Source organism: Topomyia yanbarensis, chromosome 1 (genome assembly GCF_030247195.1).
Source record: "Topomyia yanbarensis strain Yona2022 chromosome 1, ASM3024719v1, whole genome shotgun sequence".
NCBI lineage: Eukaryota > Metazoa > Arthropoda > Insecta > Diptera > Culicidae > Topomyia > Topomyia yanbarensis.
The window spans coordinates 89,898,018-89,923,680 of record NC_080670.1 but is presented as its reverse complement, the minus strand read 5'-3'; the positions used below and the strand labels follow the sequence as shown (position 1 = coordinate 89,923,680).

The following is a 25,663-nucleotide window of genomic DNA, read 5'->3' as shown; positions in this document are numbered from 1 at the left end:
ATGTGTAGTGCTGTAATCGAATATGGTTAGAGTAACACAAATTAATCTTCAGCATAAACGTACAGCAACTATGAATCTATCTCGCCTTGTGCAGGAAGGGAAAGCTTCCATAGCTTTGGTTCAAGAACCGTATTTCCATAAAGGAAACTTCTATTTTGGAAAGCTACTTAACCCCGTCTTCGTAGCTTTCAACAAAAATGGCATGACAAATCCACGTGAAATGTCTTGTGCATGTATACTTGCGAATAGTGCAATTGACGCTTGTCTTATATCGGACCTCACAACTCATGATATTTGTACTGTCATGGTAAATATGACTGTTGACAACATAAACAAGAAATACGTCTATTGTTCGGCATATTTGCCGCATAATGAACCATGATTGTTCTACTTGACAACTTTTATCCCGCGCTTGAAATCTCAATTGGCACTATTCGATCAGTTCAGTATGTAGAAACTCTTTCTGTCGACCGTCTCAACTTTCACAAAACTGATTTTGCAAAGCTGCGCAGTTCTCTGTCGCAAATTGATTGGAGTGTACTGCATGCCCAAGTGAGTGTTAATGCTGCAGTTGCCATCTACAAGCGACTACTACTGAACTGTGTTGAGATCTCAGTGCCTAAATGTCAGCCTCCTAGCAAGCCGCCCTGGTCAAACAGCACTCTTCGAAAGCTAAAACGTACTCGAGCAAAAACCCTACGTGCGTACACAAATCGACGGTGTCCTCTTTCTAAGCGCATGTTCACTTTAGCCAGTAATGAGTATCGTTGTTACAACAAGCTTCTGTACAAACGCTATGTAAACCGCATCCAGAATAATCTACGCCGAAACCCAAAGGGCTTTTGGTCATTTGTCAACACGAAGCGAAAAGAAACTGGACTTCTATCAAGGATGCTTTACGACGGTGAAGAAGCTACGACAACTGTGGCGAAATGTACGCTGTTTGCCAGATTCTTCTCGAGTGTTTTTTCAACTGACTCGCCAACCGCAAACGAACTCGAAAATGCCTCTCGCAACGTTCCTGCTTGTGCTGTTGATTTGGATGTGTTTACTGTCTCTGAACAAATAGTTATATCTGCAATTCGGAAAACCAAGTCATCTTATGCACCCGGCCTCAGTGCTATACCTTCAACTGTATTGAAAAAATGTTCGGACTTACTTGTAACACCACTTGCATATATTTTTAACCTATCGCTTCAGCAGCAAACGTTTCCTGAGGATTGGAAATGCTCAGTTATGTTCCCGGTATTCAAGAAAGGTGACAAACGCAACACAGCGAACTACCGCGGAATCACTTCGTTAGGAGTCGAATCTAAAGTTTTTGAATCAATTATCAACGAGGCGTTATTTTCTGCTTGTCGACACTACATTAGTACATCTCAGCACTGATTTTTCCCAGGACGTTCAGTCGAGATGAATCTCGTCTGCTTTACGTCATTTTGCACGGAACAAACGTCTAAGAAATTGCAGGTGGATACTATTTACACTGATCTAAAGGCAGCTTTTGATAGAGTTAATCATGAGATACTGATAACAAAGCTTGATAAGCTAGGGTGTTCTACTAGATTCTGCCATTGGCTTCGATCCTACCTTGTGCACCGTGAAATCGTTGTTGAAATTGGCGATATTGTTTCAGAATCCTTTTTCAACACTTCCGGAGTTCCTCAAGGTAGTACGCTAGGTCCACTACTTTTTTCACTGTTCGTGAACGATGCGGTTTTCGTTCTAAGCCGTGGAGGAAAGCTGTTTTTTGCCGACGACTTAAATTTTTTTCTTGTTATACGGAATGAAGCCGATTGCCGTGAGCTACAGCATCTTATTGACACCTTTTATAGCTGGTGTGTAAGAAACATGATGGTCCTTAGCGTTGCAAAATGTTTTGTCATCAGCTATTATCGAACGAGAAATATGGTTACCTTCAACTATAACATCGCAGGAACTCTACTACAACGCGTTGAGCACGTGAAGGATCTAGGAGTCATTCTTGATGATAAGCTAACGTATACTCATCACGTCTCAGCGACCATCGACAGAGCCAATCGTTTGCTGGGATTTATTTTCAAAATATCCAACGAATTTGGGGATCCTCTATGCTTCAAGGCTCTTTATTGCTCATTGGTGCGCCCGCAGTTGGAATTTGCAAACGTCGTTTGGTGCCCGTATCAAGCTACGTGGAGCCTTAGGATCGAAGCAGTCCAGCGCAAATTCATACGATATGCGTTACGTGAATTGCCGTGGAACGATCCATTAAACCTGCCATTGTACGAGGACCGTTGTCGTCTTTTAGGACTTAATACTTTAACACGCCGGAGACATGCAGCGCAAGCTACCTTCGTGTCAAAGATTCTGCTGGCTGAATATGATGATCCGGAGCTACTAGCGCAAATCAACCTCTACGCGCCTACCCGTTCTCTTCGCCCTCGAGCCCTGCTGCATTCTGAAATGCGCAGCACTAACTACGCTACCAATAGTCCAATTTTAGCAATGAGTCGTCGCTTCAACGAGTTTGCTGAAATTTTTGACTTCGTCATGAACTCTTCGCAGTTTCGTCGTCGTGTATTGTCACTATTTTAATTATGTTTAGTTTACCTTAGTTTAGTATAGTTCATTAAGACAAATTGTCAGTTGGACTTTTTTATACAAATACAAATACAAATACAAATACAAATCACCTTCTGATGATTTCAAAAGGGTTGTATCATACTGTGGCAGAAATGGGTTTCCTCTTGTAATCGGCAGTGATGCAAATTCCCACCACATAATTTGGGGCAGCTCTGATATCAATTTGAGAGGCACCGAATTGATGGAATACTTAAGTAGTACAAATCTGCACATTCTTAATGCAGGAAGCCGCCCAACTTTTGCACGATCTGGCAGAGAAGAGGTGCTAGATGTAACTCTCTGCTCTGACAGTATTACGCATGAGTTGACAAACTGGCTCGTACCAAACGAGCTCGAACCGTCGTTATCTGATCATAAGTACATCGTCTTTGATCATTTAAACGTCTCGCTTGATATCGTCACCTATCGAAATCCCAAATCTACGAACTGGGACCTCTACGAAGAGGGCTTGGCGACTAGGTTTCATGGGTATCTTCCGACGATTGAATCTCCAAGTGATTTGGATGAGGTCGTGGATAAAACAAGCTCACTCATAGTAGCAGCATACGCAGGGACGGGTCGGAGGCATTTAAGTTGGCTCGCAAAGCATACAGAAATGCCCTTCGATCCTCTGAGGGAAGTGGTTGGAAAAGCCTCTGCACAAATGTCCCAAGTCTCAACGAGACTAGTAGATTAAATAAGTTACGGAGCCATCGCTGACGGCTGCCCCTGAGTTCTTTTCAGGCAGTTCTGATTCTTGGGCATTTGCTCGTAGAATTGTGACAACCGAATCGATCAAATGGGCGATTGAAAGTTTTGCTCCGTATAAGTCTCCGGGAAAGGACGGAATTATTCCAGTTCTACCACAAAAAGGATATGAACACTTCAAGCATATTTTGAAAAACGTTCTTACTTGCAGTCTTGCAACAGGATACATTCCATTAGCGTGGCGGAAAATAACTGTCAAATTCATTCCCAAAGGTGGCCGCGTCACTTATGAGGAGGCAAAGAGCTTTAGACCGATCAGTCTGACCTCCTTCCTTCTCAAATCAGTAGAACGTTTAATCGACCACTACATTCGGGATGGTAGCTTGGGCGAGCACCCGCTGCATGCAATGCAACATGCATATCAGCGGGGGAAATCTACTACCACCCTGTTACACAATGTTGTCTACAACATTGAAAAAGCTTTTTCACAAAAGCAATCAAGTTTAGGAGTTTTTCTCGATATTGAAGGCGCTTTTGACAACGTGTCTTTCGAATCCATTTTGGAAGCAGCACGAGATCATGGAGTACCTTCATATATCACGAACTGGATACACGCAATGCTTAGCAACCGACATCTGTGCTCATCGTTAAGACAAGTAGAGATGAGGAAACTGAGTGTCTGCGGATGTCCTCAAGATGGTGTGTTGTCACCACTTGTATGGAACCTTGTCACCGATAGCTTGTTGAGAAAACTAAATGAGCTTGGGTTTCCGACGGATGGTTTCGCCGATGATTATCATATAATGAACACCGGTATTTGCATTAACACACTTTTTCATTTGATGCAACAAGCCTTATGTGTTGTTGAGCGGTGGTGTCTTCATGTTGGAGATCCAAATAAAACCTCAATGGTGCTTTTCACGCAACGATGGATTACAACCGGAGCTCGTCCATTGCAGTTTTTTGACTGAAATTATTGTCGAAGATCAAGTTAAGTACGTTGGGGTAATTCTCGACTCAAAACTTAATTGGACAGCTCACATCGATTTCAGAATAAAGAAAGCTTGCATGGCCTTTGGCCAATGTAGACGGGCTTTCGGCAAATCTTGGGGACTCAAACCCAAGTACATTCAGTGGATCTACACAACAATTGTTAGACCAATACTGGCATACGGGTGCCTTGTTTGGTGGCAGAAGGGAGAAGTCATGACAATCCAATCAAAGTTAAACCATCTTCAGAGGATGGTCTTGATGGCGATGACTGGTGCGTTCTCGACAACACCTACTGCTGCTCTCGAGGCACACTTGAACATAAAACCACTACATGTGTTTCTGAAACAAGAAGCACTTTCTTGTGCATACCGTCTTAAGGTTACTTGGGATGAATACGGACGGTTCTTTGTTGGAGGGCCGAGTCGGTGCTGGTGTCTATTGTCATGAGATGAGATTAAACCAATCTCATTCGCTTGGTAGATACTGTACCGTATTCCAAGCAGAAATCTTTGCGATTCTGTGTGGCGTACAATCCGCACTTCAACAGGGAATTTGCGGTAAAAGAATCTATTTTTGCTCTGACAGTCAGGCTGCCCTGAAAGCACTTAGTTCGGCAGATTCGAGATCGAAATTAGTAATCGAATGTCCAACTCAAATCGAAGAACTCAGCACTTCAAATGCTATCTGCCTTCTATGGGTACCCGGTCATTCCGGTATTACTGGAAATGAATGGGCGGACGAATTGGCTAGAGCTGGCGCTGCGACTGATTTCGTTGGTCCAGAACCAGTTCTATCACTGTCAATAAGTTGGATAAAGCACAAGATTCGCTCTTGGGCTGCATTCGAACATGCCAACCATTGGCGTAGCTTGCAAACTTGCGTTCAAACAAAGGCTTTTCTGCCGGATGTGAGTCCGAAAATGTCAATAAATTTGTTGCATTTTTCCAAGCAAACTGCAGTATCCTGGTCAGGGCACTGACTGGACGTTGCAAACTCAATTATCACATGGCTACTATTCAGCGCGCTGAGTATTATTCATGTGATCTTGTAACCCGCCAGGGTAACAATTTTGCACTGGGTGGAAATATACCCTTTTTTTGCGTATACACTCCGTAGAGTGTATTGTTTACGTAAAATTATGCTCACCGCTGTTCGGTACCGTTCACATTTAGTTGTAAATTTTTGTTCATTTTCGCGTTTGTGAACGGTTTTATTCGTACAGATAGGTTAGATAATTTTTGTTTTATGTTTGTGAATTAGTAACATAGGGCTTAGGTAGGCTACCGCTCTCCTCTTGCAAAAATTCGTGTGTACTGGTTATGCTGCTCATCGTTGACAGCTGTGCGACAAGGCGGTTGGCGGTTTGTGATAGTCGAGTGCGGAAGGCGGCCATCGTGTTAGAGTGAACAGATAGTGACGGACCACGGCATCGAACAGACGCCTGATCAGTTTTGTGTTTTTCGGGACAGTTTCCCGCCACCATAACCAGTACGGTATAGTGCGCGTGTGGACGGTAAAAATACCCGTCAGAAAGTGCCGGCCCGTGGTTCGGGTACTCGTTTGTTTCTGGTGCTGGATCGCCGTCGGGGGAAGCTAATTATCAAGGAGCTTTCGCTTCCCCGGCTAACCGTAAAGGATCCAGACGCACCATTCCGCCCTCGCTTGGAAGGATAAGCCGAACGAGCTTTGCTCTCCTTCCCAGCTAATAGCCAAGGAGGGTGAAGCAGGGTGGACAACGGCTCCCCCTTGGGAAGAACACTGCGGTGTCTTCCGGGATTCTTTGCGGGGAGCGAAGAATCCGGTGATTCATCACCACCGTCGCTAGGGAGGTTCCAACAAAGGAGCCAAGCTCACCTCCCTAGCTAAAAGACAAGGACCGCTGCCGGAGCAGCCAACGAAGATACGACCGAAGGAGAACGCGGCCGTTGTTGACCCGGCCGGTCGGAAGAAGCCGCCCGCCTTTCCGCCCGCAGCAGCGAATCACCAGCAGCCGTAGTGAAGTGGAGGGAGAGTGGACACAGCAAATAAAAGTTGGTAAATTTAGGTTATTTGTTTGTTTACTTTTTGTTGTGAAACGAAAATCCGAAATTCTGTAGAAGCACCTAGGCCGCCCTGATAAGAAGGGTCTGCCGGGCAAACAAGAACCCGAGTAGTGGGCAAACCCCTACTTACAATCTTTGTGAATCCAATTACGGAACATCATATCATTTGATATGCAATTGCCCTGTATTAATGCAATTGCGCATCCGGATTTTTGGTTCTCCATACATAGATGAACCTATGTACAGAGAGCTGAAATTTAAGGATATGCTTTTGTTCCTAACCCAGTGTGGTAAAGAGCTATAGTTTTTTAGCCGTATTTTAATGACAATATCTCTTCGGGGGTGTTGTCGTTCTGTTATCTCAATATCCCCTCGGGGGTGTTGATATATCCGCTCACTGTTTGAGTAGAGGTTGTAAATCCCTCCGGGGGTTGGAAGTTTTATTCCTGCTGTTGTAGCACCTGCAGATCGTTCAGCATCACTCCGGGGGTGCAGAATGCTCTGTTTTAAATGTTCTGTGTCTTTGTTTTCCTTACCCCTAACCTTACCACTTCCCCAATCCTTCATATCAGGAGAATGATGAAAAGACGATTCTTGGCAAGGCGCAAATCTCCAATCAACATGGGGAACATGCCATTTGAGCCAGACGCTACTGATTCCTGATTCCTGAAGACAGGAACAGCAGGCTTATGCTAAGAGGGTGGAATGTCGGGAGAAGTCCGACAGAGAAACCCAGACAGTGGCCTCCAAGAGGGAGGGATGAGAGAAGGTCGATACAGGCACTCAGATAGTGGCCTTCACCTTCTATGGAGCAGCCACGTCGCTCGGAGCGGCGGCCGAGTTCCCCTCGAAGGGAAAAGGCAAGGGCAAGGGCAATCGTAAGACGGCGCCGAACGAGAAGTGCCTTAGGAAGTCGCCAGGCGAGGGTGCAAAAACCGACACCACACGGCGTGCAACCGTTAAGGCCAGACGCCGTTTGGTCGAGGTTAGCGAGGGCGAGAGTGACCTCGCTGAGCAGAGCGTTGGTACCAGCAACCCGGCGCGACCGGGGCAGGGGGGCTCAAACCCCTGGACGCTGGTCACCAGGAAGAAGCCGGCACCGACACCTGAGGTACCGCGGCCCGCGAAGAAGGCCAAGGACAGAGGCGAGGCCTTGTGGTTAAAAACCGACAAGGACAAATACGCTGACGTCCTAAAGTCGATGAAGGCGGCCGAAAGCCTTTCGGCCCTTGGGCAAGATGTGCGTAGCGTGAGACGCACCAACACGGGAGAAATGCTTCTGGTGCTGAAGCGAGGCGCACAATCTAGTGCGGTGTACAAGGCCTTGGCCCAAGAGGTCCTTGGTGAAGGCGCCCAGGTCAGGTCGCTAGGGGCGGAAATGACTCTCCAGTGCAAGCATCTGGACGAGTTCACGACCGCAGAAGATGTCGTCGCAGCCGTTAAGGAGCAATGCGACTTCACAATCGAGCGGGCCTCTGTGCGCTTTAGAGAGGGACCCTCTGGCACCCAAGTAGCCTACCTCAGGCTACTGAAGGCGGATGCCAAAAAGGTAACCGAGAAAGGTAAGCTGAAGATCGGTTGGTCGGTATGCCCTATTAGTATACCCCAGCCGCCTTCAGTGGATAGGTGCTATCGGTGCCTTGAGTCCGGTCACAAATCCTACGAGTGCAAGGGCATAGACAGGAGCAAACTATATCGTCGCTGCGGCGAGGAGGGGCATAAGGAGCGGGGTTGCATTAAGGCACACAAATGCCTTATCTGCACCGCTAAGAAGCAAGCCCATAAACATGCTATGGGCGGACCTTCGTGTCCCTTCGGTGAGGTAAATAAGAAGAAGCCGTGAACGTCACACAGCTAAATCTTAACCATTGTGCAGCAGCCCAACAGCTGCTGTGGCAGTCGGTCTCGGAGTCGAGGACAGATGTCGCCCTCTTATCAGACCCGTACAGCATCCCTGCTGGCAACGGCAATTGGGTGTCGGACGGGTCTGGAATGGTGGCAATCTGTACAACGGGACGGTTCCCGGTTCAAGAGGTAATACACTCCTGTGCCGAGGGTGTTGCGATTGCCAAGATCAATGGTGTGTTCTATTGCAGCTGCTACGCTCCACCAAGGTGGCCAATAGAACAGTTCAACCAGATCATCGACAGGCCCTCGTCAGACCTAGTGGGCCGAAAACCGGTAGTCATTGCGGGAGACTTTAACGCTTGGGCAGTGGAGTGGGGCAACCGCTGTACAAATAGCAGGGGTCAAGCGCTAATGGAGGCGCTTGCGAAACTCGATACTGTGCTAGCTAATAATGGCTCCGCTAGTACATTCCGTAGAAACGGGGTGGAGGCGTGGATTGACGTAACATTTTCCAGCCCGAGTCTGGCTCCAGGCATGGAATGGAGGGTAGGCGAAGGCTATGCCCATAGCGATCATTTAGGAATCCGCTTTAGGATCAATTATGGTTTGCAGCATCCGAGGGCGGGAGATCCCTGTCAGGTACGCGGGTGGAAGTCCAATCACAGCGAAGCTTTCACCGCGGCCCTGGAACTGGAGGCCAACACCGACAGTCTAAGCGGGGATGCGTTGGTAGCTGTTCTATCATGCGCGTGCGACGCCACTATGCCGAGAAAAACACTGCCAAGAAACGGCAGATGCCCGGTATACTGGTGGAGTGCCGAGATTGCAGCTCTACGGTCAGCCTGCCTCAGAGCTAGACGTAGGATGCAAAGAGCTCGCACCGAGGATGCAAGAGAGAACCGCTGTGAAGTGTTTCGAGCTGCGAAATTGGCCCTTAACAAGGCTATTAAAAGAACGGTCTCCGGACCGGTTGGCAACAATTATCGAAGTACTCTTCCCGTCTCGAGCCACAAGCCCTTGGCCACCTGCACTACGAGACAGTGCGGGCACGACCGAAATGGTGGCTCCAGTGACGAATGAAGAACTACTCGCAGTGGCTAAATCCCTAGCAATGAACAAAGCTCCAGGGCCGGATGGAGTTCCAAACAACGATCTCAAAGCAGCGATCATAGTGAACCCGAACATGTTCAGGCTAGCTATGCCTTGACGAGTGCCGTTTCCCCGATAGATGGAAAAGGCAGAAATTGGTACTGTTGCCGAAGCCTGGGAAGCCGCCAGGCGACCCATCGGCGTACATACCAATCTGTCTGATCGACACGACTGGAAAACTGCTTGAGAGGATCATCCTCAACAGGCTAACCCCGTACGCGGAAGGTACGGACGGCCTGTCAAGCAACCAGTTTGGCTTTCGGAAGGGTAAGTCCACAGTGGACGCTCTCAACTCAGTGATAAATACTGCCGAGATAGCGATCCAACGGAAAAGGCGAGGCATTCGATACTGTGCGTTGGTGACACTCGACGTGAAGAACGCATTCAACAGCGCAAGCTGGGATGCCATCGCGCTCTCGTTACACCGGCTTAGCCTACCGGTGGGTCTGTACCGGATCCTGGAAAGTTACTTCTAGAACCGCGTACTGCTATACGAGACCGATGCCGGTCAGAAAAGGGTTCCGACTACCGCCGGAGTCCCGCAGGGCTTGATCCTAGGCCCGGTGCTATGGAACCTCATGTATGACGGGGTTCTGAGACTGAAGTTCCCTCCGGGGTTCAAGATCGTCGGCTTTGCCGACGACGTAACCTTGGAGGTCTACGGGGAGTCAATCCCTGAGGTAGAACTAACCGCAGAACACGCGATCAACACGGTGGAGGAATGGATGAGCGCGAGAGGCCTGGTGCTCGCTCATCATAAGACGGAGGTAGTTATCGTCAACAACCGCAAGTCGGCACAACATGCAGTTATCCATGTGGGAGAAGTCGCGATTACTGCACAGCGAAGTCTGAAGTCTCTCGGAGTCATTATAGACGACAAGCTGACCTTAGGCAGCCATGTCGACTATACATGCAAGAGAGCGTCGACTGCTGTTGCGGCTCTATCGAGAATGATGTCCAACAGCTCAAAGGTGTGCGCCAGTAGACGTAGGTTACTGGCAGGCGTTGCCGTATCTCTCCTCAGGTACGGCGGCCCGTCATGGTCAAGAGCACTGAGGGTAACCAGTTATCTACAGAAACTGGAGAGCACCTACCGCGTGATGTGCCTCAGAGTGATATCTGCCTACCGCACGGTATCACACGATGCATCCTGCGTGATAGCGAGCATGATGCCAGTCGGGCTGGTCATTCGGGAAGATGAGGAGTGCTTTGAGCTACGTGGAAATAGGGGAGCCCGCGAGCGCACCAGGGTGACCTCGGTCGCCAGATGGCAACGTGAGTGGGACAACTCCTCGAAAGGTAGGTGGACCCACCGGCTCATACCTACCATATCGAACTGGGTGGGAAGACCCCATGGGGAAGTTCACTTCCACCTGACACAATTCCTGTCAGGCCATGGCTGTTTCCGACAGTACCTCCACAGGTTCGGGCACGCGGAGGTCCCAGCCTGCCCGGACTGCCCAGGTGTAGACGAAACTGCCGAATATATACTGTTCGTATGTCCTCGGTTCAACGTCGAAAGAAGAGCAATGTTTGACGTCTGTGGCTGGAACACAACCCCTGATACCCTTATTCAGCGGATGTGTCAATCAGTGGAGAAGTGGAACGCAGTCTCTGCTGCTACCATCCAGATTGCCTGTAGGCTACAGGTTATCTGGCGAACCGAGCAACAGACGACGGGCACGGCTAACTAGTGATTGGTTAGCTGGAGCGAAAAAGGACAAGCGCAAAATGGGAGTGAATGGTCTGTTCATGCCGAGGCAGGTTTGGCACAGCGACTGGCAACCGCGTAAGGGGTAAACCCAGCCACCCCGAAGCAAAACAGAAGAGTGAGTGTATAGGCGTATAAGTGGACTGCCTCATGCCAAGAAGGGAGGGTCGTAGCGTAGTATGTTGGGACTTAGCTATCGATGCCTCATGGCGTGGCAGAGGAGTGAAAGGGTGAGCATCCAAGTCAGTCTCACACGGCATGTTAAGGGTGAGCACAAAAGTCAGCCTCACATGGTATGGTAGAGGCTAGCACAAAAGTAAGCCTAGCAAGGAATGAAAAAGGTGAGCACACAAGTCAGCCTCGCATGGTATGTCAGAAGTGGGACCTAAGAAAAATGATAGGGTGAGCACCCAAGTCAGCCTCACATGGTATGGGTGGGGCGAGCACAAAAGTAAGCCTAGCAAGGAATGAGTAAGGTGAGCACACAAGTCAGCCTCGCAAGGAACGAATAAGGTGAGCACAAAAGTCAGCCTCATGTGGGAGTGTTTGAGAGTGAATCAAGGTGCGATTGAGAGAGCACCCAAGCAAGCCTCATACAGGACGTATGAACGCGTGAGTGAGAGTGAATGAGTACATTAAGTACAGCCATCCCCCCAGAAGTAATACCGAGAGGTAGTTCCTGGGAGGAACGATGGCGGAGCCCAATGGAGTTTAGTCGCTATTAATGGCAGCGTCACCATTCGAGCCCGACACGCCCCCAGTGTACCCCGTGCGGTAGCTTGGACCCTACCAATAGCACGAGTACTGGGCTAGGACGTAAAGGTCTTCTCCATTGTAAAAAAAAATACGGGTAGGTAGAACCGTCAGCTGTAGAAGACGGAATGTGTGAAAATCAGCTGACAAAGGCAGTTGACAATAATACGTCGGTCGATCAAGTCAGTGCGTACCCCCACTATAAATCCGTCATCGTGAGTGATAATTTAATCATCATATTCGAGTTGTGAACTCTTCCCGCAAACAAACCCCGAGTGCAGTGAAATATGCTAGTTTCCTAGCGAAGAAAGGACGATTTGACTTGCTAATTGCGGTGTAGTATAAATCTACTATCCCTGTCCAAAAAGGGGGAAAAGTACAGTGCCGACAAAGAGGACGTTTAGTGCCAAGAAGAAATCGGTTGTACAGGATATTGGAAGCTGATTGAATTGCTCAGCGACGATCTTTCTGGGCCGCCTACCACAGACGGCAGCAAAACCTTCGAACGGGAAACCATCAAGTAAGTCGTCCCAACATTGGTCCTTCGAGCCGGATACGGAGGAAACCCCAACCAGAAAGGATCGGTGCGGTGAGTACGCCATTACAAATTGGTGCTGACGCGACGCTACGGCAAAGATACTGCCCGTCCCAGCCCCCGAAGGTGCCTACCGTTAAGGCCATTTTGGACGCTATCGCTGCAGTTCATTGCGAACTTTTGTCATCGCAGCTGATTTGTGCCAACTCGAACAGGATTTTTTGATAATTTTCTGTTTGCGAGAAAATTTGCATGTTTTTTGCTGAGGTGGTGGTGAGTGGCAAATTCGCGTAGATTGGTACGCTCGCGTCGGTAAGGATAATTTCGTTCGATTTGCGTACCATTCTCGGTCGTTCCGCGAAAAATTGGCATATCGCGACGGGAAGGATTTTTTCGTTCGAATTGTGCCATTTTCGATTCCGTGTCGTGTAGAAACGGTACCCGCGCCGGGAAGGAGTCCGATTTTTTGATTTGTACCGGTTTTTTTCGTTTCCGATATTTGAAGTGGTGGTAGTGAAGATCAGTGAAGTGGTACAATAATGGCAACCAAGACAGAAAAGAAGCTGTCAGAGTACGCGATCCAGCGGAAAGGGATCCTTGTAGTGCAGAAGGCAGTGGAAAAGCTCGCGGAGAACTTCGATTGCGATCGGGATGCGTGCCAAATTTCAATTCACCTTGATTGATTGGACCGGATCTACAAGGAGTACCTGGAGGTACAAGGACAGATCCAGTTGTACGATAAACCGGAGATGTTGGATACCCATCTGCAAGACAGAATGGATTTCGAGACGCGTTATTGTACGGTCAAAGGATTTCTGCTGTCCAATCGTGCTGCGGACCTCAACCCAACCATGCTGAACAGCACTATGGCGGCACCTGCTCATGCTTCGTCCTCGTTCCATCTACGATTACCCAAGATCGATCTTCCCAAGTTTAGCGGTGACTTCTCGCGTTGGCTCGCTTTCCGTGACACGTTATACGTCGATGATCCACAGCAATGCAGATATTCCGACGGGTTGCGAAGCTGCAGTATTTGCTGCAGTCGCTGGAGGGAGAAGCCCGGAAACCTTTCGAGTCCGTAGACATTGAAGCGGACAACTACGCATCGACTTGGGAAGCATTGCCAAAGCGGTATGACAACAAGCGATTTCTGAAGCGTCAGCACTTCCGAGCACTGTACGACCTCCCACCGGTCAAGCGATAATGAAATTCAAGGATTGGCTGACGATTTTCACCGGCATGTGCGGGCTTTGGAAAAGTTAGGCGAGCCAGTCACTTATTGGGACACCCCGTTGGTCAACCTCCTTTCCTACAAGTTGGATCCAACTACGCTACATGCTTGGGAGGAGACCAGCAATAACGACGACGTTACCTATGATATGCTGAGCGAGTTCCTCTACCAACGTGCCCGAATGCTGACATCTGTCGTAACTGACCTGCAATATCGGTCCCAACAACCGGTTACAGCCAAGGTGGCCGAACGGTTCCAATCCCAAAGCCGTTCAAGGTGGCGTACAAGGCAGGTACCGTTGAACCGAACTACAGTTCTCCCTCTTGCCTCGCTTGTCCAAACAAGCATTTCCTCTTCCAATGCCCTGCATTTTCCGAGGTGTCCGTCCGCCAGCGCCGTGAGCTGATTTCCCAAAAGCGCTTATGCTGGAATTGTTTCCGTACTGGACACCAAGCAAGGAATTGTACCTCCAAGTTCTCTTTCCGTTACTGTCACGAAAAACACCACTCCCTGCTGCACGAGTCAGAACCGCCGAAGATGCTATCGACTCATATTATCGAGGAAAGTCAGCCGATTCCCTCGACGTCCGCCATCGCTAACCCTTCCACCTCGGCGAAGCCGAACAGCCAAGTAAGCCTATCGGTTCAGGCTGAGCACAATAGAGTTTTACTGGAAACCTTTTCGTCGCAGATCAGAATGGCAAGAAGGTCCCCGCATGCGCACTTCTAGATTCCGGATCCATGTGCAACTTCTTCACCAAGAAGCTTGCAAATTCCCTGAACCTTCATCGCACCAAGGTGGATATCGCAGTAGCTGGTATAGGTGAAGCCACCAAGCAGATTAAGCGCCAATTTACTGCTATGATCCAGTCGAAGTCGACACCGTACTCTACCAAACTTGAGTTCCTGATTCTCAAGAGACCGACGGTCAACCTTCCGACCGTTCCGGTCGACATTTCTCCGTGGAATCTTCCCAAGTTGTCGTTGGCAGACCCTAGATTTCATATCCCATCCGACATTGACATGGTTGTCGGTGGTGAAGCGTACCATGAGCTGCATCCCGGCAGCAAGCGTTCCTTGGGAGAGGGATTACCGCTGCTAATAGAGACGGTGTTCGGATGGACTGTTTCCGGGAAGATATCCATCAATCATTCCACCATTCCCCGCGTATGCCATCTAACCACTGTCGATCGCAGTTTAGAACAAGCGTTGCAGAAGTTCTGGGAACTAGAAGCTGTTGAGTCGTGTTCTGTGTATTCCGTAGAAGAAAAACAGTGTGAAGAACTTTACGCTACTACCACCACTCGCGATTCGTCCGGTCGTTATCTCGTTCGTTTGCCACTCACCCGTGATCCGCTAGTCAACCTCGGCGAATCCAGAGCCATCGCCGAACGTCGTTTTCTGAGCCTTGAGAAGCGACTAGAGCGTGATCCACCCACGAAGGATGCATACTGCAAGTTCATGGACGAATACGCACGAATGGCGCACATGAAGAAGCTCGTCGATCCAGTAGACGATGCGAACCCGCACTGTACCCCGCCTCCGCTGATGCTGTGAAACAGGATTTTTACGTCGATGACTTTTTATCGGGAGCTGACGATGTCCAATCTGCAATCCGCCTTCGCCAAGAAGTTTCCGCCATGCTTACGTCAGCTGGCCTTCCGTTAAAGAAGTGGGCATCCAATTCCTCCGAAGTCCTTGCGCAAGTCCCGCAAGAAGATCTCGCTCTACTGCCACTGCATGATCTTCAGGACGAACAATCCGTATCCACCCTAGGACTCGTGTGGGAGCCTAAGTCTGATACGATGCGCTTCAAGGTCCAGTTGTCTCTACCAGCACCCGTTCTGACCAAAAGGAAGGTCATGTCCTACATTGCGCAGATCTTCGACCCGCTAGAACTAGTTGGCCGGACAATCACCGTAGCGAAACTGTTCATGCAGCGTCTGTGGGCATTGAAGACCGACGCAGGAGATTCCTACGAGTGGGATCGTCCGCTACCTCCGCATCTCCAAGGCGAATGGAAGGAGTTTCATGGTACGCTAGACGCAATCTCCACAATCCGCATTCCCAGATTCGTGTCGCAGGTCAAGACCGAAACCATCCAGCTCCACTTTTTCTCCGATGCTTCAGAGAAGGCATATGACGCATGCTGCTACGTTCGGTCTGAATCCGCTGCAGGAATTCGTGTTCAGCTGCTAACGTCAAAATCCAAGGTCGCATCGTTAGCCACCTACCAATCGATTGCGCGCCTAGAGTTATGAGCCGCCGTGTTGTCGGCTAGTCTATATGAGAAGGTGATGAAGTCCCTTAAGACAGCGTGCGAAGTGTTCTTCTGGGTTGATTCGACGATAGTCCTCTACTGGCTGCCATCGTGCCCATCGCGCTGGAAAACTTTCGTGGCAAACCGAGTGTCCACAATTCAATCCACTACCGGATCTTGCTCCTGGCAGCACGTCCTCGGAGAATCCAACCCTGCAGACCTTATATCCCGAGGTGTCAATCCGGCCGATATCGTGAACCTCGAGTTTTGGTGGATAGGACCGCAATGGCTATCGGTTTCATCATACCACTGGCCACGCACTGTGCTGCCAGCGTGCGATTTGTCCACAATGCCAGAGAGCAAAGGCAACGTCGCCATGATGTCGGTAGCGGTTGCCGAGCCATCTCTCTCCGCTCGACTTTTCAGTCGTTACTCCAGCTTTACGAAGCTACGACGTTCCATCGCGTATTGGATGCGATATTTACGCTCTCTACGAGCTGCCGTCCAGAAGACCAAACCAGAGCCGTTTGAGTCTCTTTCCACACCTGATCTACGCGATGCTGATCTAGCATTGTGCCGAATTGCCCAACGTGAGATGTTCTCCAAGGAGCTGTCCAAGATACGTCGAAACGTAATCTCCTTCCAGCATCGTTGAAGTGGCTGAAACCGGTGATGTATAAAGACGGCGTTATTCGAGTCGGTGGGAGACTCAAGCACGCCGCAGTTTCGGAAGAAGTGAAGCACCCGATAATGCTGCTTGCGAAGCACCCGCTATCCGTGTTGTTGTGAGAGCACTACCACTACATTCTGCTGCACGTAGGACCACAGCTGACGTTAACCACGATGCGCCAGAAATTCTGGGTGATTGAAGGACGCGACCTCGTTCGCCACACGTACCATCAGTGCCACACGTGTTTTCGCAGCAAGCCCCGTTTGATCCAGCAAACCGTAGCAGACTTGCCGTCCTCGCGAGTTTCGCCAACCAGACCGTTTTCCGTATGCGGGGTAGACTATTGTGGGCCTGTCTACTTTAAATCACCGATACGAAACCGTGCACCAACGAAGGCATACATCGCGATCTTCGTGTGTTTCTCCACCCGCGCTGTCCACATCGAACTAGTCTCGGACTAGTGCAGTGAAATATAGCTAGTTTTCTAGCGAAGAAAGGACGATTTGACTTGCTAATTGTGGTGTAGTATAAATCTACTATCCCTGTCCAAAAAGGGGGAAAAGTGCAGTGCTGGCAAAGAGAACGTTTAGTGCCAAGAAGAAATCGGTTGTATAGGATATTGGAAGCTGATTGAATTGCTCGGCGACGATCTTTCTGGGCCGCATACCATAGGCGGAAACCTTCGAACGGGAAACCATCAAGTAAGTCGCCCCAACAGGTTGAAAATCTGAAACTATCTGTATCCGTCTGCCACAGCATTCCCAGAACACGTTCTGATGTGCCACTTTTCTCGTGAATGATTGATTTAACACCATTTCTATTCGCCTGTCCCAAATATTGGAGAACTTCTGGACTATTTGAGCTCCAATAACGGATATCAAATCCACCAAATTTGTGGATCTCACGTACTTCGGATGCTACCTGTTTTGCTTCTTCTTCGTTCTGAAAGCTGTCTAGGTAGTCATCTACATAATGACTTTGAACTATTCCTTTGACAGCCCGTGGAAACTTCCTACTGAATGTATTGGCGTTTACATTCTTCACAAATTGAGCAATAGCTGGCGAGCAGGATGAACCAAAGGTTGCTACGTTCATCAATAAGATTTCGGGTTCTTGTTGCGGGTCATCACGCCATAAGAATCTCTGGGCGTGTTGATCTTCATCACGGATGCGTATTTGATGAAACATTTCTCTTATATCTGCGCAAACCGCTACCCGATGTTGGCGGAAATGTAAGAGAACTTTAGGTAACGCAATCAGCTGATCTGGACCCTTTAACAGCAGTGAGTTCATCGATATTCCGTCAACCTTCACGGAGGCGTCCCATATAAGCCGAATCTTATCCGGCTTTTTTGAATTCGAAACTGCACCAAGTGGCAGGTACCAGGTACTACGCGGGTCCGCACGATTTAGCTCTTCTAAATTTGCTCTACGTGCGTATCCCTTTTCTAGGTATTCTTGGATCTGGCGTTGAATAATCTCTTTTAGAGTGGGATTTTTCAACATTCTTCCTTCCAAGCACTGCAGCCTTTTGACAGCCATTGCGTAGCTATCCGGAAACTCAAAGGACTCAAACCTCCACAGTAGTCCACATTCGTAACGGTCACCAACCATACAGGTGGTTTACTCGAGAATTCTAGATGCACGCTGGTCATCTTCTGAAAGTGTTTTCGCATGCGCCTTAGTTCCCATCTCATCTAGTGTAAAATAGGCCTTCATTATTCCTTCCATCGCGTTGTCGTTGTTACATTCACAAAAGTGATATTCAGCAGGAAGTTTTTCAATCAAATCTTTCAGTAGCGTTGGGTTGGCCAGATGATCGAGCAACTCGGCCGCTATCATGTGGTCACATAGAGCTTGCACCATCATGCCGAACTCGATAATCGTCTATAACTTATCAACCTTGGGTGCTGGAGCCGTTTTGATCTTTTCAATCAATGATTCAATTAATAAATCCGACCGCCCATAGAACATACGAAGCGCTTCGATAACATGAGGGACTGAAGCGGGTAACATAAGATGGCTACGAACTGACTCCCAGACAGGGCCTTTCAAACTGCGCGGAAGCCGAATCATATTTTCTCCGTCACTATAGCCGCACACTTCGGTTGTGTAGTTATAATTGCTAATGAAGACGGGCCAATCCGTCGGTTTACCCGTAAAGGTTGGTAAATCTCTCAATAGCACTTGTCTTGCCGCCAGTTGCTGTGGGGTTGGGTCACTCGATTCGCGAGATCGCGCTGCATATTTGTGTGCTGTCGTTCGACCAGTTTTGCGGATTTCTCCTAGTGATGTGATCGCTGCGCGGGAAATATTTTTTTCAGACAATTGCTGTGTTAGAGTATCCTGTCGTTGTAACCTTAGTTTACATCGTTGGAGCTGCTCTTGAAGCTCTTGTAGCTCCACATGTGTAGGCTTACGTTTTTGTAACCGTTGCAAATCCTTGCGCAACGTACGTAACTCCGTTTTCCCCGGCTTTCGCAACCTAGGTTGACTTCCACTGACCGACGAGGCATCCTGCTGGGATTCATCTTTTTCAAACAAGATCCCACCCACTGCGCTTTCTTGCTCGATCTTTGAAAATTCCGGGTGATTTAGAAGGCTCGAGCATTGTTGCTTATTCAATTGGTTTAAGCTGGATTGATCTTTAACCCATTGTGCGGTATGACGGGACCGATGGGAGGACTCGTGTTCCAGTTCACTATGACTGCGTATGCTACTGTCAACATCAGCTTCCATCATGGATTTCTCTAGTAGTGAGTACTTTTCTCCCAGGTACTTTTCTTCCAACATCAGCGCGAGCTTATTTTTTCCAACGCTCTTTTCTCTTCCAACCGGGATAATTCCATTTCGAGACGGGCTTTCCTTTTTACTGACGAGGAATGAACGGAAGAAACAGACATCCGTGGCCCTGAGAAACACTTTACACATGCCCATGCGTGCCGGGAAACGGCATCTGATACTCCTGCACAAGTGTAGTGCCACCAGTCGTCGCATTTATCGCAAGCAACCAAGTTGTCGACTGAATCCGGACGATCGCAGGCAACGCAATTGGATGTACATTCCGGCTCATCGTTCTCATTATCCGCCATGATGAAAGAGGACGTCCACTGATTTTTGAAAGCGTTTATTCGTATGCTTCGAAGCTAGAAATAGGCGGATTACATTAGTGGGCCACTTGGAGGTGGTATAACCAGAGACTAACATACATTTCAGTGGGCCAACTAGGCGACCTCTCTGACCTGGAGGTTGTGCAAACCTGCGGAGGTTCTAAAATATTCGCAATTACTACTTTTAGCAAAGGGAGCAAAAAATTCATATTTACCGTGAACCTTAAACTTCTTCCGGTACAAATTTAACCATTCTATTGTTCCGCTTTTCGGGTTCAATAAACCTAAAAATATATTTTGAGGTTAGAATTAATTACTCTACGGGAACTTCGGTTCCTGTTCGATTTTACTTGCTGTAACTCTTGCACAAATTCACCTCACGATTGATTAATATGAAAAACCGATTAAAACACGGTTTAAATATGAATAAACTTTTTATCCGAAATGAAGCCGCTGCAATCCTCGAGTTATAGTCCATTCAGTCACCACGTTTTTCGTTCGTTCTCTCGATCTGATTTTGTCCCTGTAGACTGGCGGAGTTGAACTCCAAAACAGCAGTTGGCAGTGCTGGAAATTCAGTGGTTTTTGTGTCAACAGACGTTTTATCCTTTTCTATAACCCCGCGGGTGAATTTTCAGTCAATGCTCTTTGGTGATGAGTGCCCAACGAAAAGGGCTGTTTTCAGTTGTGTGCAGAGCTTAAAAATTAAAGGGTTATGTACAGGACACGACCACGGTGACATTAAAAATGTAGCTTTTTTCAAGAGCGTGCAAATGAATTTTATCTATCACACATATTGACTCACGTTCTTGTTCACTCGCTTGTTTTCATATGTTACAATTTGCTATATACCCTCCCCATCAAAACATAATTTATTGAGGGTTTTTTAACGGTAACCTATAAATTAATCAAGTATCTCACTAGGTGATTGGCATTATTTGGCTGATCCATCTAGTAAAAATAGGCTGGTCTGTCCAGAAAATATATTCAAAAGAAAAGTTCCATATTGAGAGCTGTGATGAGGAAGCCCACGCCCGCCAACGGAAATATACAGATTCTCCATGAAATATAAAATCTCATTTTCCATTTAAATTTTCAATAATGTACTAATGAACTTAAGTAAACAATCTTAAGTTTAAGTATTTCTTGATCGATTAGTGGTGGAAAAAATGAAATTATTTGATAAATTACTTTGTTATGCAACGTTCGCACTACTAGTTGAAACGGGTTTTTATGCTATCTTGGTGACATTTTTTTGTTGCTAATTATTAAAACGTGTTATAACTCTATAGTGTAAATATTGTATTATTAAACCAATTCTGCAGCGTTTTATGTTATATAGGTGTTTATGTGGTAATAGAACTGATATAATTATATCTTCAGGACAGCGGTTTGTTTCATAATTTAAAACAGATTTATTTTAAAATTTAAATTAGTATACCCAACCGTTCTATTTGTTGTATACTTTAAAACGCAATTAGAACTGTGTTTTAAATACATAGGGTAGGACAAATATTCTGACTGGATAAACTGGGAAAACAATTTTAAGTCCTTTTCCATGGCTTGAATTTGAATCGAAAAAGAACACCCGCTTCAACTGCTGCTGGGACGGTAAGTTCTGTTTTAAAATTTTCCGTTGTGTGCAGTACGAAACAAAAGTGTTTGAAATTAGAAAACAAAAAGTTCTGCTGGGAATGTGATTGTTTCCGATGCAATTACACTCAGATTTTTCACGCAGGGGATATAGGCCGTGTAAATGAAAACCGTGTAAATTTAAAAAAAAAACGCGTTAATGAAAACCGCGTAAATTTCAAAATCCGCGTAAAAACCTGAGTGTACTCTCCTATATAAAATACTACGCTGCTGAACAGTGCAATAACTACAGAAGCACGTTGTCAGATGCCTTACTGATAAAAAACATATAACCGAAATATGAAACATGAAAACCAATAGGCTCTTTACCCTACGCAGCTACAAAGCGCCGTAAACATGGACTAACAAGTTACAACGCACACGCATGCATAAAAATAAATATATTTTTTTAAACGCAACACTCTTAAGCAGCACACACCGTATTGAATTAAATCCAAACCACCCCGCCCACCCACTTTGCAAATCATTCTGTGACACCGTGCTGGTACCCGAAAAATCCGCACACGGCCACCGCTGCCGAAAATGCATAGCGTCTACCGCTTATTGTAGTGCCCAGACGCTGCAGCCATGATCTGACCCGTTCGACAAAAGAACAAAAACTGATTCAAACGGGGACGCGTCACCTCTATTTATAAACTAACAGTATATGGTTTAGTCACTTAGGTGCGAGTGTGTGCAAATGCCAACGTTACCGAAAATCGATAGCGCTTATTGCATCGCCCGGAGACGATGTTGCTCATATGGCATAAGAGCAACAACTGATTTAAACGGACATGCGTTGCTTCTATTTATGACTTTTCGTGTTTCATTGAGCAACTAAGCTGCCCTATCTTGACGGCTGTGTCTGAGAAATCTGCCTCACGAATGGTAATTTTCCCGTTTTTCGTGAACTTTTTAATTTTACCAATTTCCAAAAGTCTACTTTTAATGGGGAGATATTAAATTGTCACCAATATTTAAGTTAGGTGTTTCTGAATCGGTTGGTGTATGAATGATTAAAATCCATCTAGTAATATCGGAGTTATAAGCGTGCAAACCTTACATAGTTTCGTTACATGGGAGATAGTTTAGATTTTAGAATGACACCTAGCCCCAGATAGTGGAGTAAGACATTTTTAATGTCAAAAATTGATATCCCTGCGTGAACTTGAAAGAAAACAAAATTCAATTCATGCCCGCTGCCATGAATGAAATGTTTTTTTTTCATAAAACGTTCATTTGACACGGCATTTGCAAAAGCTTTTTTACGCCGGGGTTTTTTTTACATAACATGTTACAAAGGTTCTTAAGACTATCACGTTATATAAAAAAAAATCACTTTCTAATGCTAACACTGAGGATAATCATCATTTTGAATGTTTTTAATTATACTCTATTTTCTTGAATTTCATTGTTAACCTATTGATAGTTTTTCTGTAATTTTTGTTTATTTTTTTTTCTTTATTTATATCGTTTTATCTAACTTAACTAACTGCGAGGAAATCTAAATTGTTTATGGGTAGCAAGGACAAAAACTAGAAACGTTGTGGGGATAATTATATTTGAATATTTATTGTTTTCAGGAAATGATAAATATGGCTCATGTATGTAAGATCTCGTAAAGCGAGGATATCACGAACAGGTACATAGGGTGGTTTTCTTCTGGAGGAGTCTATTAATTGGGATCTGGCTTCACGATATTCAGTGTAAGACCAATCAACATGTTCAATGTCTTCGTAACCCTCTCCGCAAGCACATTGATTATCTTCTGCGATCCCAATACGGCGGAGATGCGCATTCAACGTATAATGGTTGGACATGAGTCTAGACATCACACGAATGAAGTTTCGACTTACATCCAACCCTTTGAACCATGCCTTCGCTGATACTTTAGGAATAATTGAGTGCAACCACCGTCCCAGATCTCCATTGTCCCATGATGTTTGCCAACTAGTAAGCGTCCTCTGACGAGAAGCGCTGTAAAATTCATTGAAGGCAATAGGTCTTTCATAGATGTCACCGTCCAGCGCCCCTATTTTGGCTAAATTATCCGCTCTCTCATTACCCGGGATGGAGCAATGAGCGGGAATCCACACTAAGGTAATTTGATAAGATTTATTTGTTAATTTAGTTAAGTATTCTCGTATCTTCTTCAAAAAGAACGGAGCGTGATTATCAAGCTTTAATGAGCGTAGTGCCTTAATTGTGCTGAGGCTATCTGTGAGGATGAAATAATGGCTCGGAAGTAAAGTATCAATGATTTCCAGACTATAGTGAACTGCTGCTAGTTCGGCTGTATAAACGGAGGCAGGTTCTGCAAGCTTGAAAGAGATCGAGGTGTTATTGTTGAAAATACCGAAGCCAGTGGCCTCATTGATTCGTGACCCATCAGTGTAGAACATTTTATGGCAGTCGATGTGTTGGTATTTACTTATGAATATTTTAGGGATCTCCAGAGAGCGCTGGTGATCCGGGATTCCACGAAATTTCCCCTTGCATGGACGTGTCGAAAAATAAAGTGGAATCGGGAGTATCTAGTATATTAACACATGTCAGAACATAACTAGAAGGCGTTATTTCTTGTGACATGTGATTGAAGTACACTGTCATGAATCTGGTTTGGGATTGAAGCTCGACAAATCTTTCGAAATTTTCAATTACAAGTGGATTCATAACCTCACATCGTATAAGTAAACGAGAGGAGAGATCCCAGAATCGAACTTTTAAGGGAAGAACTCCCGCTAGAACTTCAAGATGTGTCGATTGCATAGAACCTAAGGCGATTCGTAAACAACGATACTGTATTCGTTCCAATTTAATAATGTGAGTGTTTGCAGCTGAACGGAAACAGAAGCACCCATAATCCATTACTGAAAGTATCGTTGTTTGATACAATCTTATCACGTCACTTGGATGAGCACCCCACCAAGATCCGGTTATTGTTCGGAGAAAATTTATCCTTTGTTGGCACTTCTTTATCAGATACCTAATGTGGCCTCCCCATGTACCTTTAGAATCGAACCAAATTCCGAGATATTTAAAGGTCATCACTTGGGCTATCGTTCTACCAACCAACTGAAGCTGAAGCTGAGCTGGATCACGCTTCCTTGAAAAAACAACCAACTCTGTTTTCTCCGTAGAGAAATCGATGCCTAACTTCAAAGCCCAACTTGATAAATTATCCAAACTATCTTGCAGTGGTTGTTGTAAATTTATGGCTTTTGGTCCTGTAACAGAACCGTCATCTGCAAGTTGCCTTAGAGTGCATGGGCTGACAATACAATTATCAATGTCATTCACGTAAAAATTGTAGAGAAGGGGGCTTAAACAAGAACCTTGTGGGAGGCCCATGTAACTTATTCTGAATGCTGCCAAATCGCCATATGAAAAATGCATGTGCTTTTCTGACAATAAGTTGTATAAATAATTATTTAATATTGGTGAAAGACCACATTGATGTAGTTTCTCTGAGAGAACATCAATGGAAACTAGAGATGGGCCATTCGTTCGCGAACGATTCAAGTGAACTGGTTCTTCGAAGAGAATGAGCGAACGGAAGTTCTTTTTAAAAGAACGGTAGTTCTCAATTCTCTTCAAAGCGAATGAACTGAACCTGACCCAAAGCCGTTTGACGAATTTCTCGGACCGATTTTTTGGCGAACGAATGAAAATGAACCGACTTGCCGTCCCACAAACCGCTCTCTGTGCTCTCCCAGAATGGAACCGGCGAAGAACGACTCACAAGCGAACGACTCATCACATTCTCTATTTCTCTAGTTATACATCATGAAGAAATCGCTACCCTTAATGAACTTGTTAAGCATACAGGGGTATAATAGTTTGGGCAGCATCTGTTTGGTTCCTCTCCAAGAATCGAATGATTTGAGAGACATTCGCTAGATACAAGTAAAATATCAGCTGAACGGAAGAACGGTTCATCTGAACTAGTTCTTTTTACAAAACTGTTCAGTCGGGAATGGTTCTTCGAAGTGAACTGTTTCGCCCATCTCTAATGGAAACAGAGTCGAATGCTCCTTTTATGTCTAAGAACACAGACGCCATTTGTTCTTTTTTTGCGTAAGCTAGTTGGATTTCTGACGAAAGTAGCGCCAATCATTCGTTCCCTTTCCCCTCCGAAAACCAAACTGGGTATCTGATAGCAAGCCGTTCGCCTCAACCCAATTGTCGAGACGTCGTAGGATAATTTTTTCCAACAATTTCCTGATGCAGGATAGCATTGCAATCGGTCGATACGAGTTATGGTCGTATTTCCCGGTTTTCCCGGTTTTGGAATGGCGATAACTCTCACTTGTCTCCAGTCGTGCGGGACTATGTTCTGCTCAAGAAGCTTATTGAATAAATTCAACAAGCGTCTTTTTGCTAGCTCAGGCAGATTCTTCACCAAGTTGAATTTAATTCTG

The 25,663-nt window shown here is 46.4% G+C and overlaps 2 protein-coding genes across 3 annotated transcripts in view; one reads left to right on the top strand and one right to left on the bottom strand.

Annotated features, from left to right (window-relative positions):
* The window catches only part of LOC131678035 (V-type proton ATPase 116 kDa subunit a 1-like), a 479,861-nt gene that overhangs the window by 268,953 nt on the left and 185,245 nt on the right, over nt 1–25,663 (bottom strand). The window lies entirely within an intron of this gene.
* On the top strand, nt 15,868–16,485 carry LOC131696357 (uncharacterized). Its single transcript, XM_058984902.1, has one exon. It carries the CDS (start codon nt 15,868–15,870, stop codon nt 16,483–16,485), a length of 618 nt encoding a protein of 205 aa, XP_058840885.1.

Coding starts and splice junctions, on each gene's coding strand:
- LOC131696357 (XM_058984902.1), top strand. CDS start 15,868: ATGAAGTCCCTTAAGACAGCGTGCGAAGTGTTCTTCTGGGTTGATTCG.